At 38.9% G+C, this 25,735-nt stretch overlaps 1 protein-coding gene across 1 annotated transcript; it reads right to left on the reverse strand.

The window, feature by feature from the left end:
• Positions 1-959: 959 nt before the first annotated feature.
• On the reverse strand, positions 960-24,020 carry LOC132817352 (uridine phosphorylase 2-like). The gene is given in 9 exon segments (XM_060827761.1): positions 960-1,087; positions 6,809-6,955; positions 7,367-7,531; positions 7,534-7,575; positions 9,392-9,397; positions 11,386-11,494; positions 18,453-18,617; positions 23,639-23,756; positions 23,959-24,020. Coding segments are annotated over 9 exon segments (942 nt in total).
• Between the last annotated feature and the right edge of the window lie 1,715 nt (positions 24,021-25,735).

A 25,735-nucleotide genomic window follows, 5' to 3' on the forward strand; every position in this document is an offset into this window, starting at 1 on the left:
TGCTATTGACACGAAACTAAATGGAATTAGAGTTCTGAGAGGATGCAAAGAATCTTCGAGGGTAGTAAGGTTAAATGAGTGGGCAAGAAAATGATAGATGACATATAATGTGGAAAAACATGAAGTTATCTCAATTCAGCTGGAAAAACAGAAATGCAAAATGCGTGGCAGATTGGAATGTGTAATATCCAAAAAGACCTGGGTGTCCTTGTTCTTAAGTCACTGAAAGCTAACATGCAAGTTCAGCTAGCAATGAAGAAGACAAATGGTATGTTCGCCTTTCTTGCAAGAGGATTTGAATATAGAAGGAAAGAAGTCTTGCTGCAATTGTAAATTATATAGAGCCTTGCAAGGCCATATCTGGAGTATTGTATACAAGTTTTGGTTTCCTTACCTCAGGAAGGATTTACAACAAATGCACATTGAATTCATTGACCTATTAAGGAAACTAGTCTTATATTCTCAAGAGCTTAGAAGAATGAGAAGTGATCTCAGTGAAGCATAACAAAATTCTTGCAGTACTGTACAGGGTAGATGCAAGAAGCATGTTTCCATGATCCAGCTGAATGGCAGAACAAGTTTGAGGGACTGACTGGCCCACTTTTAGTCCTAATTCCTATATACTGAGATTGTTTCATTCGCAGATAGCAACAGCCAACACCAGTGATTCACATTTTACACTAGCCCCTATTTTTAGAAGGACTTTTGTAGACTTCCAATGTTGTCCTCTGTGATATTTTTATGAAATTATTTAAATAATTATTCCACATTGTTTGTGGAAAATAATTCAGATTTTAACCTGACATCTACTTTAAATCTTTCATTTATCTCTTTAGATTAATGTGATAAAGTTAATACAAGCCATGAGTTCTATTCTTCTATAAAATTTACAGTCTAAGACATTCCTAATGTTTTGCACAAAATATTTCAATTATATTTTATATTTTCAATTATATAGATTAAGTTTTTTCTATGAACATCAACACCAGTTTTTGTGGATGCTTTTGGTACTCAAGCAGAACTTCATGAGGAGTTGTGATTTGATCACCATCAAATTGATTTAATAAAGTCACACAGACGACAGCAGCTGAGAGAAAAAAAAGTTAATAATTGCATTGTAAATGAAATATTTATATAATTCTCAAGTTTTGCTCTTTTTAAGTCAATATTATTAAACTATCCAAATGCAAAGTGCACATAAAGTTTATGCAAGTGTATGCATAAGAGATTTCACTTGGAATAGCTTTTCATTCTAAAGGTGGTGGGTGAACAAGGTCCAATCAAATATGGACGGAATACTTGAACAATCCAGTAGGCAGAAAGGACATTATATGATTAGGCATATGGGAGGTCCAGAAAGATGAATTGTATCTATTCCAGTGCAAGGAACTTGACTAGTAAGGCGGTGGAATTTAGAGCATTAGTGCAGTCACTGAGACATCGTTGAAGGAAGGCCAGACAGTTCAACATTCCAGGATAGAGAAGTTTCAGGCAGATTAGGGAGAGACGTAAGAGAGACAGGGCATTACATTTTAAAAAAAGGAAATCATCAATGCAGTAATGAGGGAGGATATCCTAGAGGGTCTTCAAGTGAAGCCATCTTGGTAGAGCTTAGAAATAAAGAAGAAGCAATTACTTTGCTGGGATTTTACTACAGGTCTGCCAATAGTAAGAGGTAGAGAGAGGAGCAGTATGTAGGCATATCACAAAGATGTTATCGGGAATTTCAAGTTTGGTAATATTAACTGGAGTTGCCTTAATATGAAATAATTAGACAAGGTAGAATTTTTAAAGTGTATCCATGAGAGTTTTTTTGTGCCAGTGTGCAGATAGTACTAGAAGTGCTAGATCTAATCCTAGGGAATGAACCAGTCAAGTAGTTGAAGTTTCAGTGGGCAACCATTTTGAGGATATCATTAGACAGGACCTGGCAAACATGGACTTGGAGGAGCTATTTGCAGGTAAGTCCACATTTGGAAAGTAGAAGTCTTTTAATGGTAATATAATGAGAATTCAGGGCACGTGTGAACCTACCAAGATTGAAGGGCAAGGGCAGCAAGTCCAAGGAACCCTTGATGTTAAGGGATGTTGTGGGTTTGATAAAGAAACAAAAGGAAGTATATGTCAAGTACAGCACATTAAAAGCAAGGGAGGCCCTTCAAAAGTATAGAGTGTAGAGAGTTGCTTAAAAAGAAATTGGGAGAGCAAAGAGGAGCCACAGATAGGAAATCCCAAGGTATTTTGTAAGTATATTAAGAGTCAGAGATTACCAGGGAAAGAATAGGGTCAATTAAAGACCAAAGGGGCAACCTGTGTATGGAGCCAGAGGACATGGGTGAGGTCTTAAATGAATATTTTTCATCTACATTTGCAGAGCAGAAAGACACAAGGAGAATGTTGGGATGGGGAGGTTTTAGAACATGTTAAGATTAATGAGGAGGAGGTCATAGATACTTTGGTGGATGTAAAAGTGCATAAATCTCTAGAGCCAGATGAGATGTTTCCCAGAATGCTATGAGAGGCAAGAAAGGAAATTGATAGGGCCCATGTAGAGATCTTTGATGCTTCATTGACCATAGATGAAGTGCCACATGACTTAAGGATAGCTAATGTGGCTCCTTTGTGCAAAAAAGGCAGCAGGGATAGGGCAGGTAATTACAGACCAGTTATAGTGAAATCAGTGATAGGGAAATTATTAGAAAGAATTTTGAGGGGTACTATTGATGAATACTTGGAAAGACAGGGATTGATCAAGGATAATCAGCAGGGATTAATTAGAGGGCGATACTGTCTGACGAATTTAATTGAGTTTTTTTTATAAGGTGACTAAATATGTTGGTGAGGACAGTGCATTCGATGTGGTTTACACAGACTTCAGGAAGGCCTTTGACAATGTCCCATGAGAAAGGTTAGTCCAAAACGTAAGAGCCCGTGGGATCCAAGGCAAGTTAACAAACTGGATCCAAAATTAGCTTGCAAATAGGAGGCAAAGGGTGATGACAGAGGGTTGTTCTTGTGATTGGAAGAGCATGACGAGCAGTTTATCACAGGAATCAGCTTGGGTGTGAATGTTGAAGATGAACTCAGTAAGTTTGCAGATGAGACAAAAATTAATGGTATTGTTGATAGTGAGAATGATGTATCAAGCTTCAATCTGATATTGATCAGTTGGTAAATTGGGCAGAGCAATGGCAGATGGAATTTAACTCTGATAAGTGAGAAATGAGACCTCATAAAAGAAAGATATACACATTGTATGGTAGGTAACCATGGAGTACTGAGGAACAAAAGATCTTGGTGTAAAAGTATATTGATCCCTGGAGGTGTCAGCACAAGCAGACAAGGTAGTGAAGAAGGTATACAGGATGCTTTCCTTCAGTAGCCCAAGGCGGGATGTGGTGTACAATATAGGAACAAGGAAGTTCTGTTACAACATTATAAAATATTGGTGAGGCCCCAGATGGAATACTGTGTACAGTTCTGGTCGTCACACAGTTGGAAGGAAGTGATTGCACTGGAGAGAGTGCAGAGGAGATTCACCAGGATGTTGCCTGGGATGGAAAGTCTCAGTTATGAGAAGAAACTGGATAGGCTGGGTTTGTTTACTTGGAGTAGAGATGGCAGAGGGGGGGGGGTATCTGATTGAAGTCTGCAAAATTATGAGGCATAGACAGAGTAGATTGTGAGAATCTTTTCCTCATGGCAGACATGTATAAGACCAGAGGACACAAGTTTAAAATGAGGAGTAAGTGGTTTAGAAGCGATCTGAAAAGAAAATTGCATCCAGAGGGTGATAGATAAATGGAACATGATGTCTGAGTGAGCGGTGGAGGCAGGCACTTTCATAACATTTAAGAAACATCTGAATGAGCATTTAAAATGCCAGACATGGTAGCCTCTGAACCAAGTGCAGGTAAATCAGATTAGTGTAGTTTAAAGTTTGTTATTCAGCACAGGCATGTTGGGCAGTAGGGTCTGTTCTTATGTTGTATGATTCTATGTGTCTAACTCTTACCTGATGTGTTATCATCAGTGATTCTCGAGTAGGTCCTGTTGAGGGTGGGGTTACAGATTTGAAGCAGCTGAGAGTGGATTCATTTGATTGAGAAGAACAGGACGATTGGTATAGGACTGAGTGCAGCTGACAACAGGTTTTGTCATTGTCTGGGCATGACTCAGGAATACAAAGGCTGTGCTTGATCTTAGTGGCTTTCACTGGAAAATTGATAGTTATTAGCCTCAGCCAAGAAAGGTAGAGTAACCCGAGGAGTGTTGTGGAAAGTTTCAAATAAAATTTCCATAGGGAGCAGCTTTCTCTCTGCCTGGTCACTGCCATTTATGAGTTGTTTTAGTACTCAGAGTTAAGTGTGTTTGCCAAACTTTCAGTTCTTTTAATTTATTGCTGTGCTAGGCAGACTATGTCAAGCCAGATGTTTGCAGGCAATGTTGCACAGATATGATATTCGCTCGCCATACAATATACTGAGAGCTCTACTCCTCTTGTCAGTATAAGCAATTTTTAGGAGATCTGCTATAACTTCAATTATGCTACAAAAATATTGATACTATATAGGAAAACTGTCATAAATCATTTTCTGGAGAAACTTTAATATTGCAAATAAAACTGCATGGAAAGACCTCATTTTAAGAGGCCCTTAGTCTGTGGGACTTCTCTTACTCCTATTTCAAAAGGATGTACAAAAAATACAAAAAGGTGCGCCTAATTTTATGAATTTTTGTTATTTTGCATGAAACCTGGTACCTTAGGCTGGAGAATGAAGTAAGTTCAAGCTGCCTGAAGCATAGTTGTAAATTTCATAGTGACGTACTCCTGCTACCCGTAACTGAAAACTTGGTTCATAAACTGGCTATCTAACAGCAGCATTATGTTGAAAACAGCTTTAATTGATTCACTGTGGAATTTCTGTCCTATCTGGGAGGAAGTCCTGTCTTGGAGAGCTGCCAGTCAGCTGCTCTATAGTTCTCACAGCACCAGATTCAAACAGTGGCCACTGCTGGGACAATAGCCAGTTCCCAAGAAAGAAAAGCAATGTAACTCAAACTCCAGTAAGTGCAGTGTTTTTGATATGCTTGGCTAGGAGGTCCTGGCACATAGTTGCCCATGGAAAGGGGAAAGGTGGCTGGGAGGCCAGGTTAGAGAGACCAGCTAAGGAGAGTTAAAGGAGAGAGTCTGCTCTTGGAGGGGATGCTAATAGTGACTGGGATACCTGATGGTAAATTGCACAGTGAAAATTGCTGGGCTATTCACCTTACTCCACCTTATCTTGTCACTCAAATAATAGTTCAGGCAAACTGAGGCTCTTAACTGGGTGACATCATGGCACAGTGGTTAGCAGTGCTTCCTCACAGTGCCAAGGACCCAGGTTTGATTCTAGCCTTTGGTGACTGTATGAAGTTTGCACATTCTCTCAATGTCAGTGTGGGTTTCTGCTGGGTGCTCTGGTTTTCTCCCACAGTTCAAAGATGTGCAGGCCAGATGGATTGCCCTTGAAAATGTGGGGTGGGGTCTGAGTCAGATCCTCTTCAGAGGATCAGTGCAGACTCGATGTTAGGATTCTGTGATTCTATGATTTTAAGTGATCACTAATTGGCGAGTTAAGGGCCTAAGTGACAGTGGGCTGCCTGACACCTTCCCATATGTCGTAATATGGAAACAGGAGAAAGTGAGGACTGCAGATGCTGGAGATCAGAGCTTAAAAATGTGTTGCTGGAAAAGTGCAGCAGATCAGGCAGCATCAAAGGAACAGGAGAATTGACGTTTTGGGCATAAGCCCTTCTTCCGTGATATGGGAACAGGTTGGTATAGGTGGAAAGTGTGGTGCTGGAAAAGCACAGCAGGTTAGGCAGCATCCAAGGAGCAGGAGAATTGATGTTTCCGGCATAAGCCTTTAGGCATAAGCTTCCTGATGAAGGGCTTATGTCCAAAACGTCAATTCTCCTACTCCCCAGATGCTGCCTGACCTGCTGTGCTTTTCCAGCACCACATTCTATACTCTGATCTCCAGCATCTGCAGTCCTTACTTTTTTTCTGGTATAGGTGGAAATGCTACAAGCCATAAAACTGAAGCTTAGTAGGAAGCAAATGCACAGCCAACACTTAAAGTCCTCTAGTTCTCTGCACCTGTCGCATCCAAGCTGTCCTGTGGCACAATCTGTGATCTGCCTCTTAATATCTATGCTTAGAAGAGTAGCAGTAATATTTTTCAGCTACAATCTGAAAATAAATGTTTCTGTGGTACTAATTTGTCAACAGATCTAACATAAATTTTTTAAGCAGTCGTATAACTGAGGTTTCTTTCTGAAGAATGGTCACGGGATCCAAAACATCATCTCTGCTTTCTCTCCACAGATGCTGCCAGATCTGCTGAGTTTTCCCGCAGTTTTTCTTTTAGTTAAGGTCTCTTTCTACCTTTTATCAAAGGATACGTTTCATTTTTATTTGCTGGTATGTGGAACCAAATTTATTTTGACCATAGATTGATAAACACAGTAATAATTGACATGGACAAGTTGTGTAATAAATTTGAGAAATTGTAGAAGAAAACAAAATCACACTTTGTCCTTAAAATTAGTCAATTTAATGCTTTTGTTTACTCACATTTTGTGGATAGATAACTGAAAGATCATTATGCAATGGAGAAGAAAAACTAAATGTATAATAAAAATTATTAAAAACCTATTAGGCTTAGGAACTTAAGTAACCAGGAACAGATTCTTACATTTCCATAAATTATGGTTAAACGTGTATCTCTAATCCTCTGGTTATAACTTTGGAAGCAATGCTTACCTTTTAGATCACAGCTGTGGCACATAGCAGCAAAGACAGTGGACTCCATTTCAATGCCTCTGACACCAGCTTTATATGCCTTTCTCAAATACTCCAATTTTTCATCATTTGAAAAAGAGCATAAAGCACCATCCAAATGTCCTTGCCCTACAACAAAGAAAAGGTACAATTTTGTCAAGTTTTTGCAATTAATTTATGAAAATTGAATCAGTAAAGAATTATTTTAAAATTCAAGTGAATTAATTCTGTTGTCTATGGGATAAAGACTTAGGTTATATATTCCCGAGTTCTGAGGAAGGGTCACTGGACCCGAAATGTTAACTTTGATTTCTCTTTACAGCCGCTGCCAGACCTGCTGAGCTTTTCCGTCAACTTCTGTTTTTGTTTCTGATTCTGCAGTTCTTTTGGTTTTTATGAATTACCTCTCTGTTATCCCCAGAAATAATAGACTACATTGCTTATTGAGGGTTAAAATGTAATATCATTTTTTTGTATCAAGGTTTTGCTTGTTTCATATAGGATTGATAAGTTTATCCTGTGTGTTTTTTAAAAAATTACCTTCATAGAAATCATAGGTGCACATAGTGTTTCCAATAATAATAGGATAATCATCAATCTCACTGCCACAGTTCAATAATTCTTGTGCTAGATCCTTGTCCAATTCAGTGCTTCGTGTAATTACTTTTCCCAGAACCACTTGTTCAAACTTAGGCTGAAAGAAGAATCTACTGCTGTACCTGTAATGACCACAGTTCCAGGATCCAACCCTGAAGAACAAGCACAGTTTGATAATAAATTGCTGACTTTTAATACAGTTTAAATGACAATGTAAGAGAGGATTACTGTGTTGCATCATGTCATATATTATCTCTTTCTCAGATTAAATTTTCCAGATGAAGCTCATAGAATTAGGAGGCACATATTTAAGACAGATGAGATTTTTTTCTCTCGGGGGTCGTGAATTTTTAAAATTCTTTTTATCCACTCGTGGGATGTGGGCATCCCTGGCAGGCCAGCCGTTTTATTGCCCATCTCTGTTTGCCCTTGAGAAAATGCTGATGAGCTGCCATCTTGAACTGCTACAGTCTGCTGCACTCTGCCATTAGGGAGAGAAATCCAGGATTTTGACCCAGCAACAGCGAAGGAACAGCAATATATTTACAAGTCAGGGTGGTGAGTGGCTTGGAGAGAAACATGTCTCGATGAAACATGTCTCGATGGTGTGTTCCCATATATCTGCTGCTCTTGTCCTTCTAGATGTAAGTGTTTGTGGGTTTGGAAGTGTTTGCTGCTGAGGATCTTTGGTGAATTTCTGCAGTGCAGCTTGTAGATAGTACACTCTGCTGCTACTGAGCATCAGTGGTGAAGTCAAAAAGGGATAGGGCATACACAGTTCAGGTAGTCTGTGACTGATCATGTTCTGTCCATGCATTGGAACCCAGTTTGAGGTCAGGATGTTTGGTTCATGCACAAGGTGTATTAGCTAGCAAAGGTTAATCTGTGGTGATTCTTAGTGGTTCAGTATACAGATAAAGAAGATTAAAGATAGAAGTACAACTTTACTCATCAGAAGAAAATAAAAAGCGTATGCCCAGTCAACTGATGTCACAAACTGGTGTCCCAAGTGTATCAACTGAAAACTACTATATCAATAAGTATAATTTCCTTTATGGCTTCTATGATAAATTAATAAATTCCATAGAACTTATGAAATCATACCTACCCAGAATGAATGTTGTAACTAATCAAGACTGTTAAGCTGGGTCAGTGTAACTCACTTCTACAATTATATTTGGGACTTACAATCAAGTTAACATTATTGTAAGATTTTGGATTTCATTTTATCAAATGGCACCTATTCAGAAAAGATTTACTTGCTGACATTCAGTTGGACTTAGGCCAGGGCTGCTCAACTCCTGATCACATTCCACCCTTGGTCCGAAAGTGGATAAAAGAGCTGAACTCATGAGATGAGATGAGAATGACTGCCCTTGGCATCAAGGCCATATTTGACTGAATGTTGCATCGAGATGCTGCAGCAAAATGGTGATTCGCATCATTAAATCCCCACTATTAACATTCTTGAAGTTGACCAGAAACTGAACTTAATCAGAGCAAGTAAGTGGCTTGGAATAGTGCAGGGAAAAACTCACTTCCTGATGTTCCAAAGCCTATGTACATCTACAAGACATGGTCAGGAATATGATGGAATATGCTCCATTTACCTGGATGAATGCAGAGCCAACAAAACTCAAAAAAAGCTCAACACCCCAAGTCAAATTGGGTAGCTTGATTGGATACATCCACCACCCAAAACAATTCACTCCTTCTACCACTGATATGCAGTGGCAACAATGTGTACAATCTATGTAATGCACTGTGGCAGCTCACACAGGTTCTTTCGACTATACCTTCCAGATATATGATGTCTATCGTCTAGAAGGTCTTCAGACGCATGGGAACACCACCACTGTAAGCTTCTCTCCAAGCTACACACATCCTGATTTGGAATTATATCACTGTTCCTTTACTTTGGCTGCTTCAAAATCTTGAAACTCCATCACTTACAGCATATGTGCAAACCTACATCTGTGGGACTGCATCAGTTCAAGAAAGCAGCTCACCACCAACTTCTTAACAGTGATTAAGGTGGTCAATAAATTCTGGCCTGGCCAGCACTGCCCAAAACCCATGAAAGAATAAAAATAATGCACAGCTCTAGGAACTCCATTTAGATATTGAAAATATCTCTGTTACATTCCTAGTACTCCTTGATCCCACATTCAGTAACTGAGCTTCTTCACAATTGTATAAGAAGAATTGAGAGAATTACATTTGTAGTGTGTCTTTCATGAAGTCAGACCATTCCAATGTACTCACAGTGAATGACGTACTTTTGAAGTGTATCCAGCATTGTAATGCAGGGAAATATGGCAGATAAATCTCGGCACAACATCGTGGGCCAAAGGGCCTGCTCTGTGCTGTACCTTTCTATGTTCTATTTTCAATGTTCTATAATTGATCGTCAAAAAGGATGTAGAGAATATGGATAACAGAAATGTACTATCCAGCTTATTTAATATATAGGGCAGAAATTTACAAGAATCGGAAAGCAGAACACTGCAGATGCTAGAAATCTGAAATAAAAGCAAAATGTTGGATCAGACTCTCAGATGCTGCCTAACCTGCTGATATTTTTTTTCCCAATCAGTTCTGCTTTTATGAAGTTACGATAGTTTAATGAATAGGAAGGCATTAGAGGGATGAGGACCATTTGCTGCCAAATAGGGCTAGATTAATTTAGGATATCTGGATGAGTTAGATTGAAATGTCTGTTTTCATGCTGTACAGCTCTATGACCCTATAAACACAAAGAGAAAGTTGAGATGGTTTGATTGCAGAAAACCCGGTCAGACTCCATTTTTTGAGCATTCTGTTCAGTCTGGGCACAGGACCTCAAACAATATATATTGGCTTTGAAGGGATTACAGTCTAGATACATACATATTTGAGTCATGTCATGGAGGTTTGAGTCCGGTTTAGTAGACAATCAGAGGAAACCTCAATTTGTAACCACTGAAATATATGATACCAGTTAGCTCAAGTTAAGGCAGCAGATTAAGTGACGTTCACTAGCATTCTTAAAAGCTGTTTTAACATGTCTTTTATGACACAATCTTAATTTGCATTGAGGTTTTGCTGCCATTGCAGAAATCAAGAAAGAGCAAATTGTCCTGCATCCCCTTTTAGCAAGGTTTTAGGAATTATGTATATATTATATCTAGTATCTATCTGGTACAAGATTTAATGAACAATGAGATAGAAGATTCTTTAAATTTGAAATTAGTACCTTTGACATCTCTGTTGAGACTTTTAAGATCATGAACCACACTTGGAGGCACCAATTATTATCAGTTAACACATTGCTCAAGATGATCAGGAAGTTTAATTGTTTGAATACAATGTGAAAAGAACAAGGTAATATTTTCAGAAATGCTTTCAGATCATTAAAGGCCATCCCATATGTCATTAGGGAAGATATCATAGAGAATGTGTGCAGCTGACAACATTGCCTCACTTGTCTTTGGATAGATTTTGGTTCAATGCATGTTTCATTTACTCTATTGGGGACCTTGGAGCTGGAATACATGGGAAAAATGATAATAAAGACAGTCTTGGCTTCTGCAACACTTTTCTCCATCCAGTCTGTCTGCTCACATGTTCCTTTCACAGAATCCTGGTGACTTTCCCTCCCTATTACTTACCTGAGTGTTGGTGGTGATCTCTTACCTTCTCAGACTGTAATCCCTAATTTAGAAATCATATAGAAATCATCCCAGATATCCGAAAATATTGCTTCCGCTTCCTTAATAACACCCACCTTTACATTTAGTTTACTGTTTCCAAAACCTCTGTCCATGCTGACTTCCAAAATACCCTATTCCAGTGCTATGTTGTTTGTTCCCCACTGTCTTTGTTCTGTAAACTTTAATTTATTTAAGCTTCCTGCTGTTAACTTAAGGTAAGAGTGAAAGGAGTGAGAGCTAGATTAACACATTTTTTGACATACCTATTACCACCTGATGTTCCCATATATATGATAGTGTCATCCCGGCACTTGGCATGGTGAAGTAATTTAATAAGTTCATGAAGCATGATTGATATCGATGGCACACCCATTCCATGCTGCAAATATTTAAATAGATTTGAATCAAGAGTTTGTTCATTTTGTTCTTGGTATCAGAAAACAAGGAAGGGTAGAGCAAATACTGTTTCATAACTCTCTCTTATTCATATCCTTAACTTTGTTGATGCAAGCATTGTTTTGGAAAATATCTGAAGCATCAAAGTCAGGGGATACAAATTGAAAAATGGTGGGTGAGTTTCTGTTGGGCATTTCCTGCCTCGCCCCTGCAATATCAGCAGATGTTTGGCAGAAAGCGAGTTTTGGCACGCCAATGTAGTTTCCATCAAACCCTTGACAAAATTACACCCACAATATAGGAGAACAAATTATCTCTGATATATGACAAGACTAATATATATGACACAATTTGTTTATAACGAAAGGGAGAACTGTAATATATTTCATTAAAAATCTAGGGTAATATGTGGACTTGCTGTAAATAACCTTATTTTCATGATTTATGGAAATATTATAATGTCAGTATTTATCTTTGAAACTGCCAAAATGAACCTTTTGTAATGTTATTTCCCCATGTAAGTAATTGTTTTAATAATAGTATGGCGTGGCAAGGATCGATCCACTCTGAATATTATTTGAAGAACATTTTGCTTATGACAAATAACCAAAATTTTTAATGCTTAAAATGTGCTTAAAATTATAAATATAAAAGTTACCCATATGGCTGTTGAGTGATTAAAATTTATATGCATCCATCTTGTTCTAGTCTGTTTATATATACTTAGAAACAAAGCACCATTAAATTGTCACACTGAAGACATCTAAACACAAATGTTCAAGCTCTTAAAAATGGAAATAATCTAAATGTTAACCTTTACAGGAAGGTGTGCAACTTGCATACCATAGGATTACAGAATATAATAATTTTATAATCATAATAAAATATTCTGAAATATCTGTCCCACATGTATGTTTTAATTTTCTGTAACAAACAATCTTCTACCAATGCTAAGATGTCCCATCAACATAAACCACTTTCCCAGATTCTGGGGCTGCTCCAAGGAGCACCAGTTTAACATTTTAATTTCTCAATACCAATGCACTGGAATCTCCCTGCAAGTATCAAATCAGATTCTAGGACTCTCAAAAGGTATTGTGAGATTTTGAGACATCTATCCACTGTTTCCAAATTTCAGGCACCCACTCCAGTATTCTTCGATCCCAGCATATCCTCCCACTGAGAAATCAGTGTTCCTGATAATTTGTGGCCACCTTCTATCTTGTAAGATATTGATTTATGTGATGGTGGTCAACTCTGTGTAAACCATTGCCTTATGTGGCTCAGAAGACCCACTCCAGCATGGCAGTCTCTTTTATCAGCTGAGGATGAAGGCAGAAGACTGAGAAAGTGCAGGATTTGGTGTCTTCTGTTTTCTCTGGGACTCTTCTCAGCAGCTGAACTTTCCATCCTTGCTCACCTCTTCCAGTGTCCTCGCTGTCAGCCTGCAAAGATCATGATTTGGAGATGCCGGTGTTGGACTGGGGTGTACAAAGTTAAAAATCACACAACACCAGGTTATAGTCCAACATACGATCGAGCCCTCCACTTTCACCTGATGAAGGAACATCGTTCCGAAAGCTAGTGTGCTTCCAATTAAACCTGTTGGACTATAACCTGGTGTTGTGTGATTTTTAGCTTTGCAAAGATCATGGTTGTCAACAACTGTCTCTCAGTTATCAGTGTCAATTCAGATCTTCATATCCCTCTTGCAATTGTCCTTTTAAGTATAGATTCAGATACCCAAAGGGTCATGAGTTAGTGGTCAGTTCACCATGCGGGAGGACTTTGGGTATATAGTTATCAACCATCCAATGAGTGTGACTGATCAAGCAGAAATGTTGTTTTCTTAGCAGTGACTGTATGCTGATGGAATGAGCATGACTCAAGGACTCTGAGTTGTCTTCGTTTCAACACTTCAAAGGAGTGCCTTGAGGATACATACTTGATAGACTCACAGTGTGGTGTACTGAGTGGTACAACACTCGCACTTCTTTAAAAAAATAACTGACTCACTGTGAGTACTCCATGTTTTACGGTCTTGCACAGGGCTTTGCTGAGACCATATCGACATACTTTTTATTTACCATACTTATCACTTGCCATTTGAGAAGTACTTTGTACATCTGTTCCTTCACATTTTCCATACTATGTTCATTTGCTATTTTCTTGCCAAAAACTAAGTCTATCCAAATCCTCTTGAAACCACTTTGCATCTTCTTAACAGCAAACATTTCCACTTAGCCCTGTATTATCCATAAACTTAGTATTTTACATTTAGCCATTTCTAAATGATTCATTTATATTGTGAACAACTGGAGCCCAAGAACTAATCCTTGCAGGACCCCACCAGAAACAAATTACCAATGCAAGAATGACCCATTTATTCCTGTTCTGTTTTCTACCGCTTAACTAATTCATAATCTGTGGCAGTTTCTTACTTCCTAGTCCATGTGCTTTAATTTTGCAAACCAACCTCATGTGGGGGACTTTATCCAAAGCCTTTTGAAAATCCAAACACGCTACATCCATTGTCTTGGCTTTATCAATTTGTTCATGTAATCGTCAACAGTCTCCTTTAGGTTCATCAAATACAATTTTTCATTCACAAGTCAATGCTGACTATGCCCAATCAGATGATTACTACTCAAACGTGCATTAAACACAATTTTTATAATAAATTCTAGCATTTATCACTACAACTGATGTAACACCAATAGGTCTACTGTTCTCCAAGTTTGCCACCTTTTGATTGGCACGGACTATTCCAGAATCTATATGATTTTGGAACATGATGACCAATGCATCCACTGTCTTCATATTTACCTCTCTCAACATTCAGGGACATAAGACTGGACCTTGTTTTTCCACACAAGACTGAGTTGTGTTGAATTTCTTACTGAGCGGCAGACCAAGTTTTCTTGTGTTTTATTATATATACCTCATTACTTACCTAATACATTCCTCTGACAACTCTCAACAATTTCTTTCCTGTCTTACCATGCACAATTCCCAGAACAAGGTGCTGCTCACCAGTGTCCTTTGTGCTCATGTCATCTTGTTGTGTACCCAGACAAGCCCTGTCAGTCCAGAGCTGTCCTGCACAGTTAATGACATTTGCCCAGGACATAGCAGATGGGGGAAATTGACACACACTTTCTGGTTATGGCACTAGAGGTCTTGCTGGACAGTGTGGTATGGTCGTGGGATTCTGTCTTCCATCAGTACCAGTTGTGGAGGCCACAACACCAGACCATACCAGCCTCATCCATGATTGCCAATTGTCTTGAAGAAGTCTCAACTATCTGGGAGAATACCCAGCAATGTAGGGAGAAGTTAATGCCCTGCTATATTCCATAGTGTAAGTGCCACTATCTTCTCCGATATCTCACACTCAATCTGTCTCGGCTACGTACTCACCTCTTAACAAGGTTTATGTTCTATCTTTCTCACTGTAGGGTGTAACATCTTCCTCAGTCACTCAGACCTATTCCAACATGAGGTGAATTGTTCTGTTAACAAGACACTTAACAAACGCCAATCCCTGTCATATGACTTCCTGCCGCTGCCTAGCAAGACAATAATTGTACTGCTTATGAAAAACATAAAAGAATGTATAAGTTCCTCCTGACTTTGAAGTGAAATTGTCTCCACTTGTTGCTAAATTCTGCCACATATCTTGCCTTAGTCCATGGCATTCAAGTCCTTTTAAGATTCCACTTGTAGAATATCAGGTCCTGAAGGCTCATTAGCCTTCATTTTCTTTCTCCAACATAATCTTCTCAATAATCATAACTTCATTCAATTCCTTATTCTTTCCAATATCTTAGATCTCTAAAGTTGGGAGATTTTCGAATCTCTCTCAGTGAAGACAGACACAAAGTAATCATCTTTCCTTTCAGTAATTTCTTTACTCTCCACTATGAACTCCCCTGACTTAAATGACTTCTCTAAATATTTCCTTTTAATGTACCTAAAGAAGTTTGTATTTTCTTCATTTCCTCCCTTTCTTTACAAGTCTCCTTTGCTGAATTTTAAACTACTCCCAATCCTCGGATTTACTATTGTTTCTGACAACTGTATAAACCATTTCTTTTAATCTTTTACAATACTTAACTACTTGGTTAGCCACAGTTGACTGATCTTTTTAGATTTTGTATTTTGAAAAGTGCTTTGGAAATTGTTGACTTCCACAAGTTTCATGTGCTCCCAGCATTCAGATGAAGGTTAGCTTTAACTCAGCATCTTACATTGTCAGTCCCTCTCATTGCAATTACTTACATGTGCTGCCCTAAAATACTTCCCTCTTCTTTATCAGTCTCATGGGATGGAAACATCAGGAAGTCGCGAGGGTGTCACTGATGGGCCCAATGGATTGGCTCTTGTTGCGGGATATCTGTCCATGTGCAATCACATGTCAGCATACAATTGGGTACTTGTGCATGAATCACGTGATGCAGCAGACTGGAAGCCCATGATTATCTCATGTGGTCTAGGGTCTAAGCACCACATTTAGAGGGCACCAAACAATCAGTCATTCTCTGTAAGCCACAAGCATTATTTGTGCTCTTCTGATGAATCCTTCTATTTGAAAGCATATTTTGTGTTGTGCCAGCCAGCCATCTACAAATGGTAGCATTCCTGGAGTAGACAGTTCCAAATATTGTTAGGTGGCTATATTCAATTCTCTCTGATAATAGTGGGTGGAGTTTATTGCAACGTTTTCAATTTGTCACTCAAGACAGTTCAAGGATGACTGAAATTACATATTTGGGGAAAGTCATTTTGTGAAAGTGTCAGAGAAAGATATCACCTCCATGTTAGGCACTGCTGCTTTTTGCTGTACTATTGAAAAGGCACTACGCAGAGTCAGTGAAGTTGCGGCCTCAGTGAATTGGCTATGTGTTGTTAGAACTAAGGGAGAGGTTTTAGGAGAGTTCGTAGGCAGCTAAGAGTTAGAGTCAGGGCTCAGGAAAACTGCTGGGATTGTATTGTACATTTTATTATTATTTTAGCATTATCTAGTAAATTTTATTGTTGTTTATTTAAAGCCATGGAATCTTGTGGCTTTGTCTGCTCATTCAGTCCCATAGACCTCCCACATTGTTGACTTGAAAAATAAAAATTACTGGTGCCTAGCCAGATTATAACAAATTGTATTCTGGTCCAGGATGATAACACTCTCTAAAGGGAGGTTTTGAGAACTGTCATACCTTCTCCACCTGATAATCCCTGGATCTGTTACCACCCATATAGAAGTGGCAATGCCTAAATGCAGGCAAAGCATGGCCCCATAGTTCAATGATCCTCCTAAAATGTCTCTTCCAGGCCATTAGGAATGGCATACAGTACTGATTTCCTGAGATAGCAGCAGAAGGTCTTGTGTCCAGTTATGACCCCTATGACAAGTGGGATGGTCTATACTTAGCATCAGCCAAACCACAGTCACCATCCGTGGTCAATTTCATCCTCATGATTCACTGCACATTCTCTGCTTGTCCACATAGCCATGACTATGAACACACGCAGTGGCACCAGAACTAGAAACCATCACCCTGTATTCTGCAGCAATAATCCTTGATCTTCCCTCCAACATCACTCCTACACCCCTGCACTGCTTTCAGTCACCAATTCTACCAATTCCCCTGTTAGTTTAATCAGCTACCATTAACCCTTCAATTTCCCTCAAGTGCAATGGGAATGCCTTCTCACTACCCTTGACCTGCCACCCATCATCCTTAACATTCCCTGTGTGTTACCTTCAACTTTCAGGACTTCACCATTAACATTCCTTGTACAACAGCTGATTTCTTACAATCAATCTGACCTACTTTCAACACTGATCATCTCTGTGCAATCCAGCTTTCTGCCTCTCCTCACATAATATTCTGATGGGCTGCCATTTCCATCCCTTCCTCCCTCAGTCAGCCATACCAAGTTCACCTTCTGTCACTCGATTTCAATTCTCCTTTGTTCAATAGCTGAACAAAATTTCCCAGAGAAGCAAAAGCAACTCCTGCTCACTCCAGATCCACCAGTAAGACCATCTTACCTGTTGCACACCACATTTAATCAACTGTGAATCTGAAGTCAAATGTTTCTCATTCCCTGATTACTTAATTGAAAAGGGACACAAATACTTTTTAATGAGCATGCATGACATGCAAATGTATTTAAAAAGCGATTCCAATGCTTGTTACCTTGTCCCTTACACCTATTTTTAACCACCTTGTCCTCATGCAGCTATAGTCTTCCACATCACTTCCTATCTCCTAAACCCTGAACTAATGATCCTCCACCAATCTTAATTATTACTCTCCTTTCCTGCAAAGCTAATATAGCAAAGGGCAACAGTGGAAGGAAGATGGTGGTGGTGATGAGGACTACATTACTAAGAGTTGCAACTGCATGCTATCGCCAACTTGATAAAAAAATAAAGGAAAAGGATCTTTTATTGCATGTGCTCCTGCAAGGTGCTAAATAAATGTAGCATGATGGAATGTCTGAAAATCTACAAATAACCTCATCCTGTGAAGAACAATCAGAAGCAAGCAATACTGTCTCTAGGCAGAATATTTAAAAATAAAGTTTACACAATAATTTCCTATCGACAGAAAGTTCCAGAAGCCTGTTTTAAAAATATAACCATGAGAACTATTGCATCTGACTGGACCGCATCTACTTTATCCTGGGTTCAGATCCAGAAAACATTCATCTGCTGCATTTTCAGCTTTTACTTTGACAAATTCAAATCAGACCAACACTAAATAACTTGGAGAACAGATTGTTGGAATCTCAGGCTCATGTGCAAACTTGAGGAAAATATTTAAATGAGGAGGTTAGGCAGAAAAGAATTCCACCTGAATTTCCTCATAAAGAAGAAATTACTAAAACTGTTTCTGCAGGGCAGGAACGCCCATATGATAAAGAAATTCACCCACCAAATCACTTATGGACAATACAGGGTCAGTTTTGTACATATTATATCTGTCAGTCTCGGCACAAATATCCAGGAGGCCACTGTCACTTTCATTTAGTCCAAGTTCCATATGCATGAACTGTGCAAAAGCTTTCATCCGGTTTGCACTGCCTCCAACACAAACAAACTGAAAAATGCAGGACCAAATTTCAGATTCTACATTAAGTCAATATAATGTTTTAACTCTACCTGTAATTTCCCAAACAGTTCATCTTAAGACTATATTGTACTTCCATGTATTTCCTCTTTAGGTAGGGTCTATCACTTTCCATAGGTTTCATGCATGCATTACCAGTCCCATTATAAACCTCTTAGACTTTCCATTATTAGCAACCAAGAATGAAAACTGCAGATTCAGGAAAATCCTCCATTAAGTTATGTTTAGCTCTTCTCTATATTTCACATGAATATTTATTTGATTAAAATCCACTCTTCAATTCCTGGACTGATCTCTCAACCTGTTTTTATCTGTAGAAATGCTCCTAAACTATGTGATCCCTTCATTCCCTTTCATTCATTCATTAAAAATGGGCATTGTTAGCTGAATTGCATTTATTGCCCATCTCTAGTTGCCCTTGAGAAGATGATGGTGACCAACCTGCATGAATTGCTGAAGTCCATTTGGTGTAGGTACACCTATGATGCTATTCAGGAGGGAGTTATAGGATTTGGACCTAGTGACTGTCGAGATATGATGATATATTTTCATGTCAGGGTGATGTGTGATTTGGAGGGGAACTTACAGATGGTGGTGTTCCTATGTATCTGCTGCCCTTATAGATGGTCGTGATTATAGGTTTGGAAGATGCTATCTAAGGAGCTTTGGTGAATTTCTGTATTGTATCTTGTATTTGGTGTACACTGTTGCTATTGAGTGTTGTTGGTGGAAGGAGTGGATGTTTGTGGATGTTTTATTTTGAGTGGTGTCAAACTTCTGGAGTATTTTTAGAGATGCACCTACACAGGCAATTGGGGAGTTTTCCATCACATGCTTGACTTGTGCCTTATGGATAGGTTTTGAGGAGTCAGGATACAAGTTATTTCCTGAAATATTCCCCATTTCTGATCTTATGATGGCAGGCCCAGAGGATCAAAACAGAGATTTCACTGATATGTGACGTCTAGTGTTGACAACTGAGTATACAGTGGTAATTCATGAAATACTTGATGGGAAAAGAGATTATGGATAGTCATCAGATAATTTGTTGTGCTCTCTACCCCAGGTCCTTGAATCAAGTCTAAAAGCAAGAAGAAGAAACAGTTTTCCTCCAGCTCCAACTCCACCTTCACTTTAAGCACTACCTCTAAGGATGATGGTTCAGAAGACTTAGAGGAAACACCATCACAGCCTTCACCACCTCAGAGACATTCAGCTCATTGGGTATACATTCCAGATTATGCTCAGAGTCACAATCTGTTGAATACATCACTGACACATGGTGATAGCAATGGAGGATGTGAGTGCTAATGTCTCTTACATTTGAATAACTGTTAGATACCAGGACCCTACAGAGACCCTCACAGTGATACAGAGTGTCTGAAATTGACCATAAGAGATTTCATGGAGATATGGAGGCTTGGCAGGAATACCAGAGGCTATGTGTAGACTTCTACAGAAGGAGTTTAGATCAGAGTAGTGCTGGAAAAGCACAGCAGGTCAGGCAACATCCAAGGAGCAGAAAAGTCGATGTTTCAAGCTCAGGAAAACCTGATGAAGGGCTTTTGCCTGAAACGTCGATTTTCCTGCTCCTCAGATGCTGCCTGACCTGCTGTGCTTTTCCAGCACCACTCCCATCTAAACTCTGGTTTCCAGCATCTGCAGCCCTCACTTTTGCCTTCTACAAAAGGAGTGTTAATCTGTCCAAAGTTGTTTACTATTGTGGCTCCAGAAGGTGAATGCTTGGCTGCTCTCATGGAAAAGATGGCAACTAGTTTAGACAACGAGATACAGATAAACAGGCCATGGGTGCTGGACTTGTGCTCAAATTTGTACTCCATCTTTGTAGCCAATGTGGCAGTAGCGAGGCAAAAGTGAGAGAAAAGACATTGATCTTGTTCCAGGTGTCCCTTCTCCCAAAGGATGTGCCATCATGCACTGAAGGGAGGAAGGGCTAGCAAGCCATCTTTGAGGCCTCATCTCAGAGACACTCCAAGGGTGATCTTCCTCTGTTAGAGTCCCCATCACCTCAAAATGAGGCTGAAGACACTGCAGGAGAAGCACAGCAGGCTGAAGCTCCTTAGGTTTGAGCCATCAAATTACGGCTGTCAAGGTCATCTCAGGTAACAAGATACTGCAGCAAGTATACTTACTTCTTTTCTCACAATTTAACTAAATATCAGGGAATCACCTTAGTTGGCCAAATGCGCAGATCATTAGCTCCACCCAAAGCAATCCTCTCTTTTCAAGGAATTGCGTTTTTAGAGCAACTGCTTCAAAAAAGGTTGTAAGGGGTAGTGCATTTTACTTTTCACCTTCTAGGGCACATATAATATAGTACAATGAAAGCTATGTAGGTTAGTTTGATCTTAGAGGGAGATAAAAGATCAGCCCAACATCGAGGGCTGAAGGGCCTATGCTGTGCTGTACTGTTCTGTGTTTTATGTTCTATGTCCATCAATCTTGACCACCACATATAACCTTTCCTCTCCTTTCTGTTATCCTTGAACCTACCTCGCATTGGCCTTAAACCTATAATCATTATCCTACACATTCCTTCTCTCATCACTGGCCCTACATCTCACCAACACAATGTTTGCTTTGACGCTGAGCCCCTATTAACTGCCTCACTTCTTTTTTATAATACCCACCCCCTATCATGAAATCATTTCATCCTGACCTTGGACTTTTTTACCCATCACATCTCATCCCTCCACTGCCCCCTCCCCCACCATCAATGCGACTGGCCTCTTTGCTTCCCAGTACTCTCAGTCCAGCTCACAGGACCCCACCATTGAGTGCTCTAACCCCACTTATCTCTCTCTCTCCAATCAGCCATCCTAGAACGTCCTTCATCCAGTCCAAGAACAGGACTTCCACACTAGTGATACTGGAATCCATCCTCCTCCACAACTCCCTACATGAAATTTTTCCCTGCCTCTCTTTCTTTCTCCGTCCCTGTCACCCTCCCTCTCTCTCTGAAATTCTCTCTCCCTCCCTCTGCTGCTCCATCCCTTCCTTTCACCATTCCCTTTAGATTGCCATCCACCTGCCTTCCCCCTTCCTCACCGCTTCAGTGTGCTCTCTCCATTCTGGTTAGACTGTCATCTGCCTCCCTACCTTTCTTTCCTCCCTACCTTAGACAGCCCAATTCTCTCTTGACTGCCACTACCCAATCACAATGATCACCTCATAGAGTGATAGAGTCACAGAGATGTACAGCATGGAAACAGATCCCTTTGGTCCAACCCATCCATGCCAACCAGATATCCCAACCCAATCTAGTCCCACCTGCCAGCACCCAGCTCATATCCCTCCAAACCCTTCCTATTCATATACCCATCCAAATGCCTTTTAAATGTTATAATTGTACCAGCGTCCACCACTTCCTCTGGTAGCTCATTCCATACATGTACCACCCTCTAGTTGCCCTTAGGTCTCTTTTATATCTTTCCCCTCTCACCCTAAATCTATGCCCTCTAGTTCTGGACTCCCCTACTCCAGGGAAAAGACTTTGTCTATTTATCCTATCCATGCCCCTCATAATTTTGTAAACCTCTATCAGGTCATCTCTCCGCCTCCGACACTCTATGGAAAACAGCCCCAGCCTGTTCAGCCTCTCCCTACAGTTCAAATCCTCCAACCCTGGCAACATTCTTGTAAATCTTTTCTGAACCCTTTCAAGTTTCATTTTCCGATAGGCAAGAGACCAGAATTGCATGCAATATTCTAACAGTGGCCTAACCAATGTCCTGTACAACTGCAACATGACCTCCAAACTCCTGTACTCAATACTCTGACCAATAAAGGAAAGCATATCAAGCGCCTTCTTCACTATCCTATCTACCTGCAACTCCACTTTCAAGGAATTATGAACCTGACTCCAAGGTCTCTTTGTTCAGCAACACTTCCCAGGATCTTACCATTAAGTGTATAAGTCCTGCTAAGATTTGCTTTATCAAAATGCAGCACCTCGCATTTATCTGAATTAAACTCCATCTGCCACTTCTCAGCCCATTAACCCATCTGATCAAGATCCTGCCTCAATGAACAATGGTCAAATGAAGGAAATAACCATTTATACTCATTCTAGAAAGTTGACTACCTTGCTGAACAAGGGTCACTAGACTTGAAACATTGACTTTGCTTTTTCTCCACAGATGCTGCCAAATCTATGGACCTTCTCCAGCAATTTCTGCTTTTGTTTCAGATTTCCAGCATTTGCAGTGTTTTGTTTTACTTTAGACTACCAAGCCTTTGCATACCATTTCTTTGCATTTATGAATCCACAGGTACATAATTCTCATTTGTGGATAACTTAATTAGACAGGTCCCAGGAAATCTGGTGAGATTCTCTTTGAATGAATATGCATGATGTGCAGACACAGTCACACACTTGCTGTCAGGAAACTCAAACCACCATCGAATCTCGCAGATCTTATTACAATAGTTTCACCCCACCATCGGAAGCTGATTTTTAACTACACAAAATTTAGCGACCCAACTACTTTGATTCCCTCTCCAAGGAGAATCATAAATTTCCATCAACTGTAATTATCAACTGCATTACAAAAAGTAAATAAGTGTTTATTACAAGAGTTACAAGAGTTTGTTGTAAGCAATATTATATGATATTAATTTAACTAAATGATACATCAAGGAAGTGAAATTCTAATATTTTACATTTACACGCATTTCTGAAGTTTTTTCAAAAATTATTCAGTGCTAGGAAGCCTGATTGGGATACAGGGGTAATGTAGGAAAGGAAGTAATGGCATTATTATAAATTCTTGTGAACCGGGCGAGACGCTCAATTATCATCTATTATTTGTCTCATATGCATAATTTTTCCCTCTCATTTTAATTTATTTAGGCATTACTATTTTTGTTCATTTCCTTGTTCAAAAGAAAAAAAATGCTAAGGTAAAGGATAATTTTTGATTGCTTTCTCCTGGCTGCTCTGTTCTGTCCCACTATAAATAACTGCCTACCTTCACATCTCCAAACATTGCTTGAAGATTGTGTGTTTTTGTTCCCAAATCAAAATGATACAGTAAGTCTTCAGGCATTGAGGACAAATGTGGGTTCTTTACATGTACTACAGCATTTCTGAAATAATTGAAAAAAAATTTAACATTAGGTTTCTCAGCAAGCAAGTTTCAATAATCATTTCTAATATTTCATATTACACAACAAGATATTACTTCGTTAGAAAGAAAATCACAATCTCTTTTAGTTCATCATAAACAAGGGGAAAGTATATAATGGTATTTTTCAAGCTGAGTTATGAAGGAAACCAGAAAGTACTCACTCTCTATAGTCTTTTTGTTCATTTGCAATCGCTTCAGAATTATTGGTTAAAATTAGTGCCATCCTGATCCTTCCAGTATGTACTAAATAATCTGCAGAAATTTGAATAAAAATTATTATCAATTGTAAGTTAAGGTAAGTCAGCTCTAAATAAAATTGTTTAACTAATCTAAATTCTTATAAATACTTAAATTAATGACAAATTATCAAATAGGAACAAAAACTTACGGTTAAATATAGAATTTTAAAATATCCTGAAAAATACAGAAAACTGCTAGAAACTGATAAAGATTCTTCTTTAGTTTCTAGGTTCAGTTGTCCTAGTTTACATCCTTATGAATAGCATCGAAGTGACAAGTCCATTTTATGTACACTCTGCTTTGATATGCAACAGGTACAAGCACTGTTGTTTTTCAATCCATTGGTTACTTATTTCTGTTTGATCTGACTAGATACACAGTGACACTCAATATCAGGAATTCAAAATAAACACATAGCTTGAGAGGCCATTGACACAAAGTTCCTGATGTAACTACATTAACTAACAGCAGGTTTATTTTTTCACAATACCAATGAAGCCTTTGATCCTTTAGCACTTCAGATATATCAATGTAACAAAAGGTGATTTTAAATGGAGCTACATTGTCATATAACACTAACTGGGAGTTTCTTCAATCAGAAATAAGTACAGAAATATTACACTGTGCCTATGTGACTTTAAAAGTGAAAAAATAACAAATGTGCCTAAGTTACAAATAATACAAAACAGCAGAAATGCAATAGCAGAACATTCAGAACAGAATAGGAAACTCAGCTATGAGGTCAATGGCAGGTCCCACAAAATTTGAACAATGGCTCAAGTCAAACAACTGGTTAAGGATGAATACTCAGTGGCAACATAAACCGAAAGAAATTTATAATTAATGACACAGTGAGGAGAAGAGCTATTCAATGGATGGAGTATTAAAGTCCATTGGTTCATTGCTCAGCGCAAATAAATAAAGTGAATAGGATATTGAGCTTGATAGTCAGAAGAATTTGATTTTGTTTAGAGCACATGACATAGTTAAGAAGTGATTCTGAGTTTTTACCGTATGCTTCTCTGGCCACAACAGGAATATTATGTATAATTCTGATCATTGAGTTATGGGAAAGGTATGTAATTACCAATACAGAATTCCACCATTTGTGCCAGAACTTTGATGGAGCTAGCCACTTAATTACATTTCCCTGCTCACTCCCCATAGCTTTCAAAATATTTAGGTCCTTATATACTTCGGCCTTGGAGAGGATGGGGTGGAGGACAGTTAAAATGCAGAGTAATTTTTTTTGTGTTGTAAGAAGTGCCTACAGTATTTTCCCTTGCGGAAGAAATGCTCAGGGTGATCTTATTGAAGTATTCAAAGTGCCAATGGGTATACACAAGATAAATGTTTAGCATGTTAATATGCACATTCTGCAGCAAAAATGCATATCACTAAATGTTTGAAGGAAGAATAAAAGCATTTTGGGTTTAGCAAAGATGGTGAATATATGAATGAAAGATGATTGTATCAGTAAATTCAAGAGACAGTTTGGATATATACTTCGAGAATAATTTGATGGACGAATATGAAAGGAATATTTTTTCATCCAGCTAGTTGTTGCATTATCCACATCATTCACAGCCAAATATAGTAGGACTGCAGAGTTTTGATTTGATATGTTGGTTGTGGAATTGATTAGCTATGTCTATTCCATCTGATTCCACGGTTTGGTGTCATCTGTATTTTCACCAA

This window comes from Hemiscyllium ocellatum, chromosome 7 (assembly GCF_020745735.1).
Source record: "Hemiscyllium ocellatum isolate sHemOce1 chromosome 7, sHemOce1.pat.X.cur, whole genome shotgun sequence".
NCBI lineage: Eukaryota > Metazoa > Chordata > Chondrichthyes > Orectolobiformes > Hemiscylliidae > Hemiscyllium > Hemiscyllium ocellatum.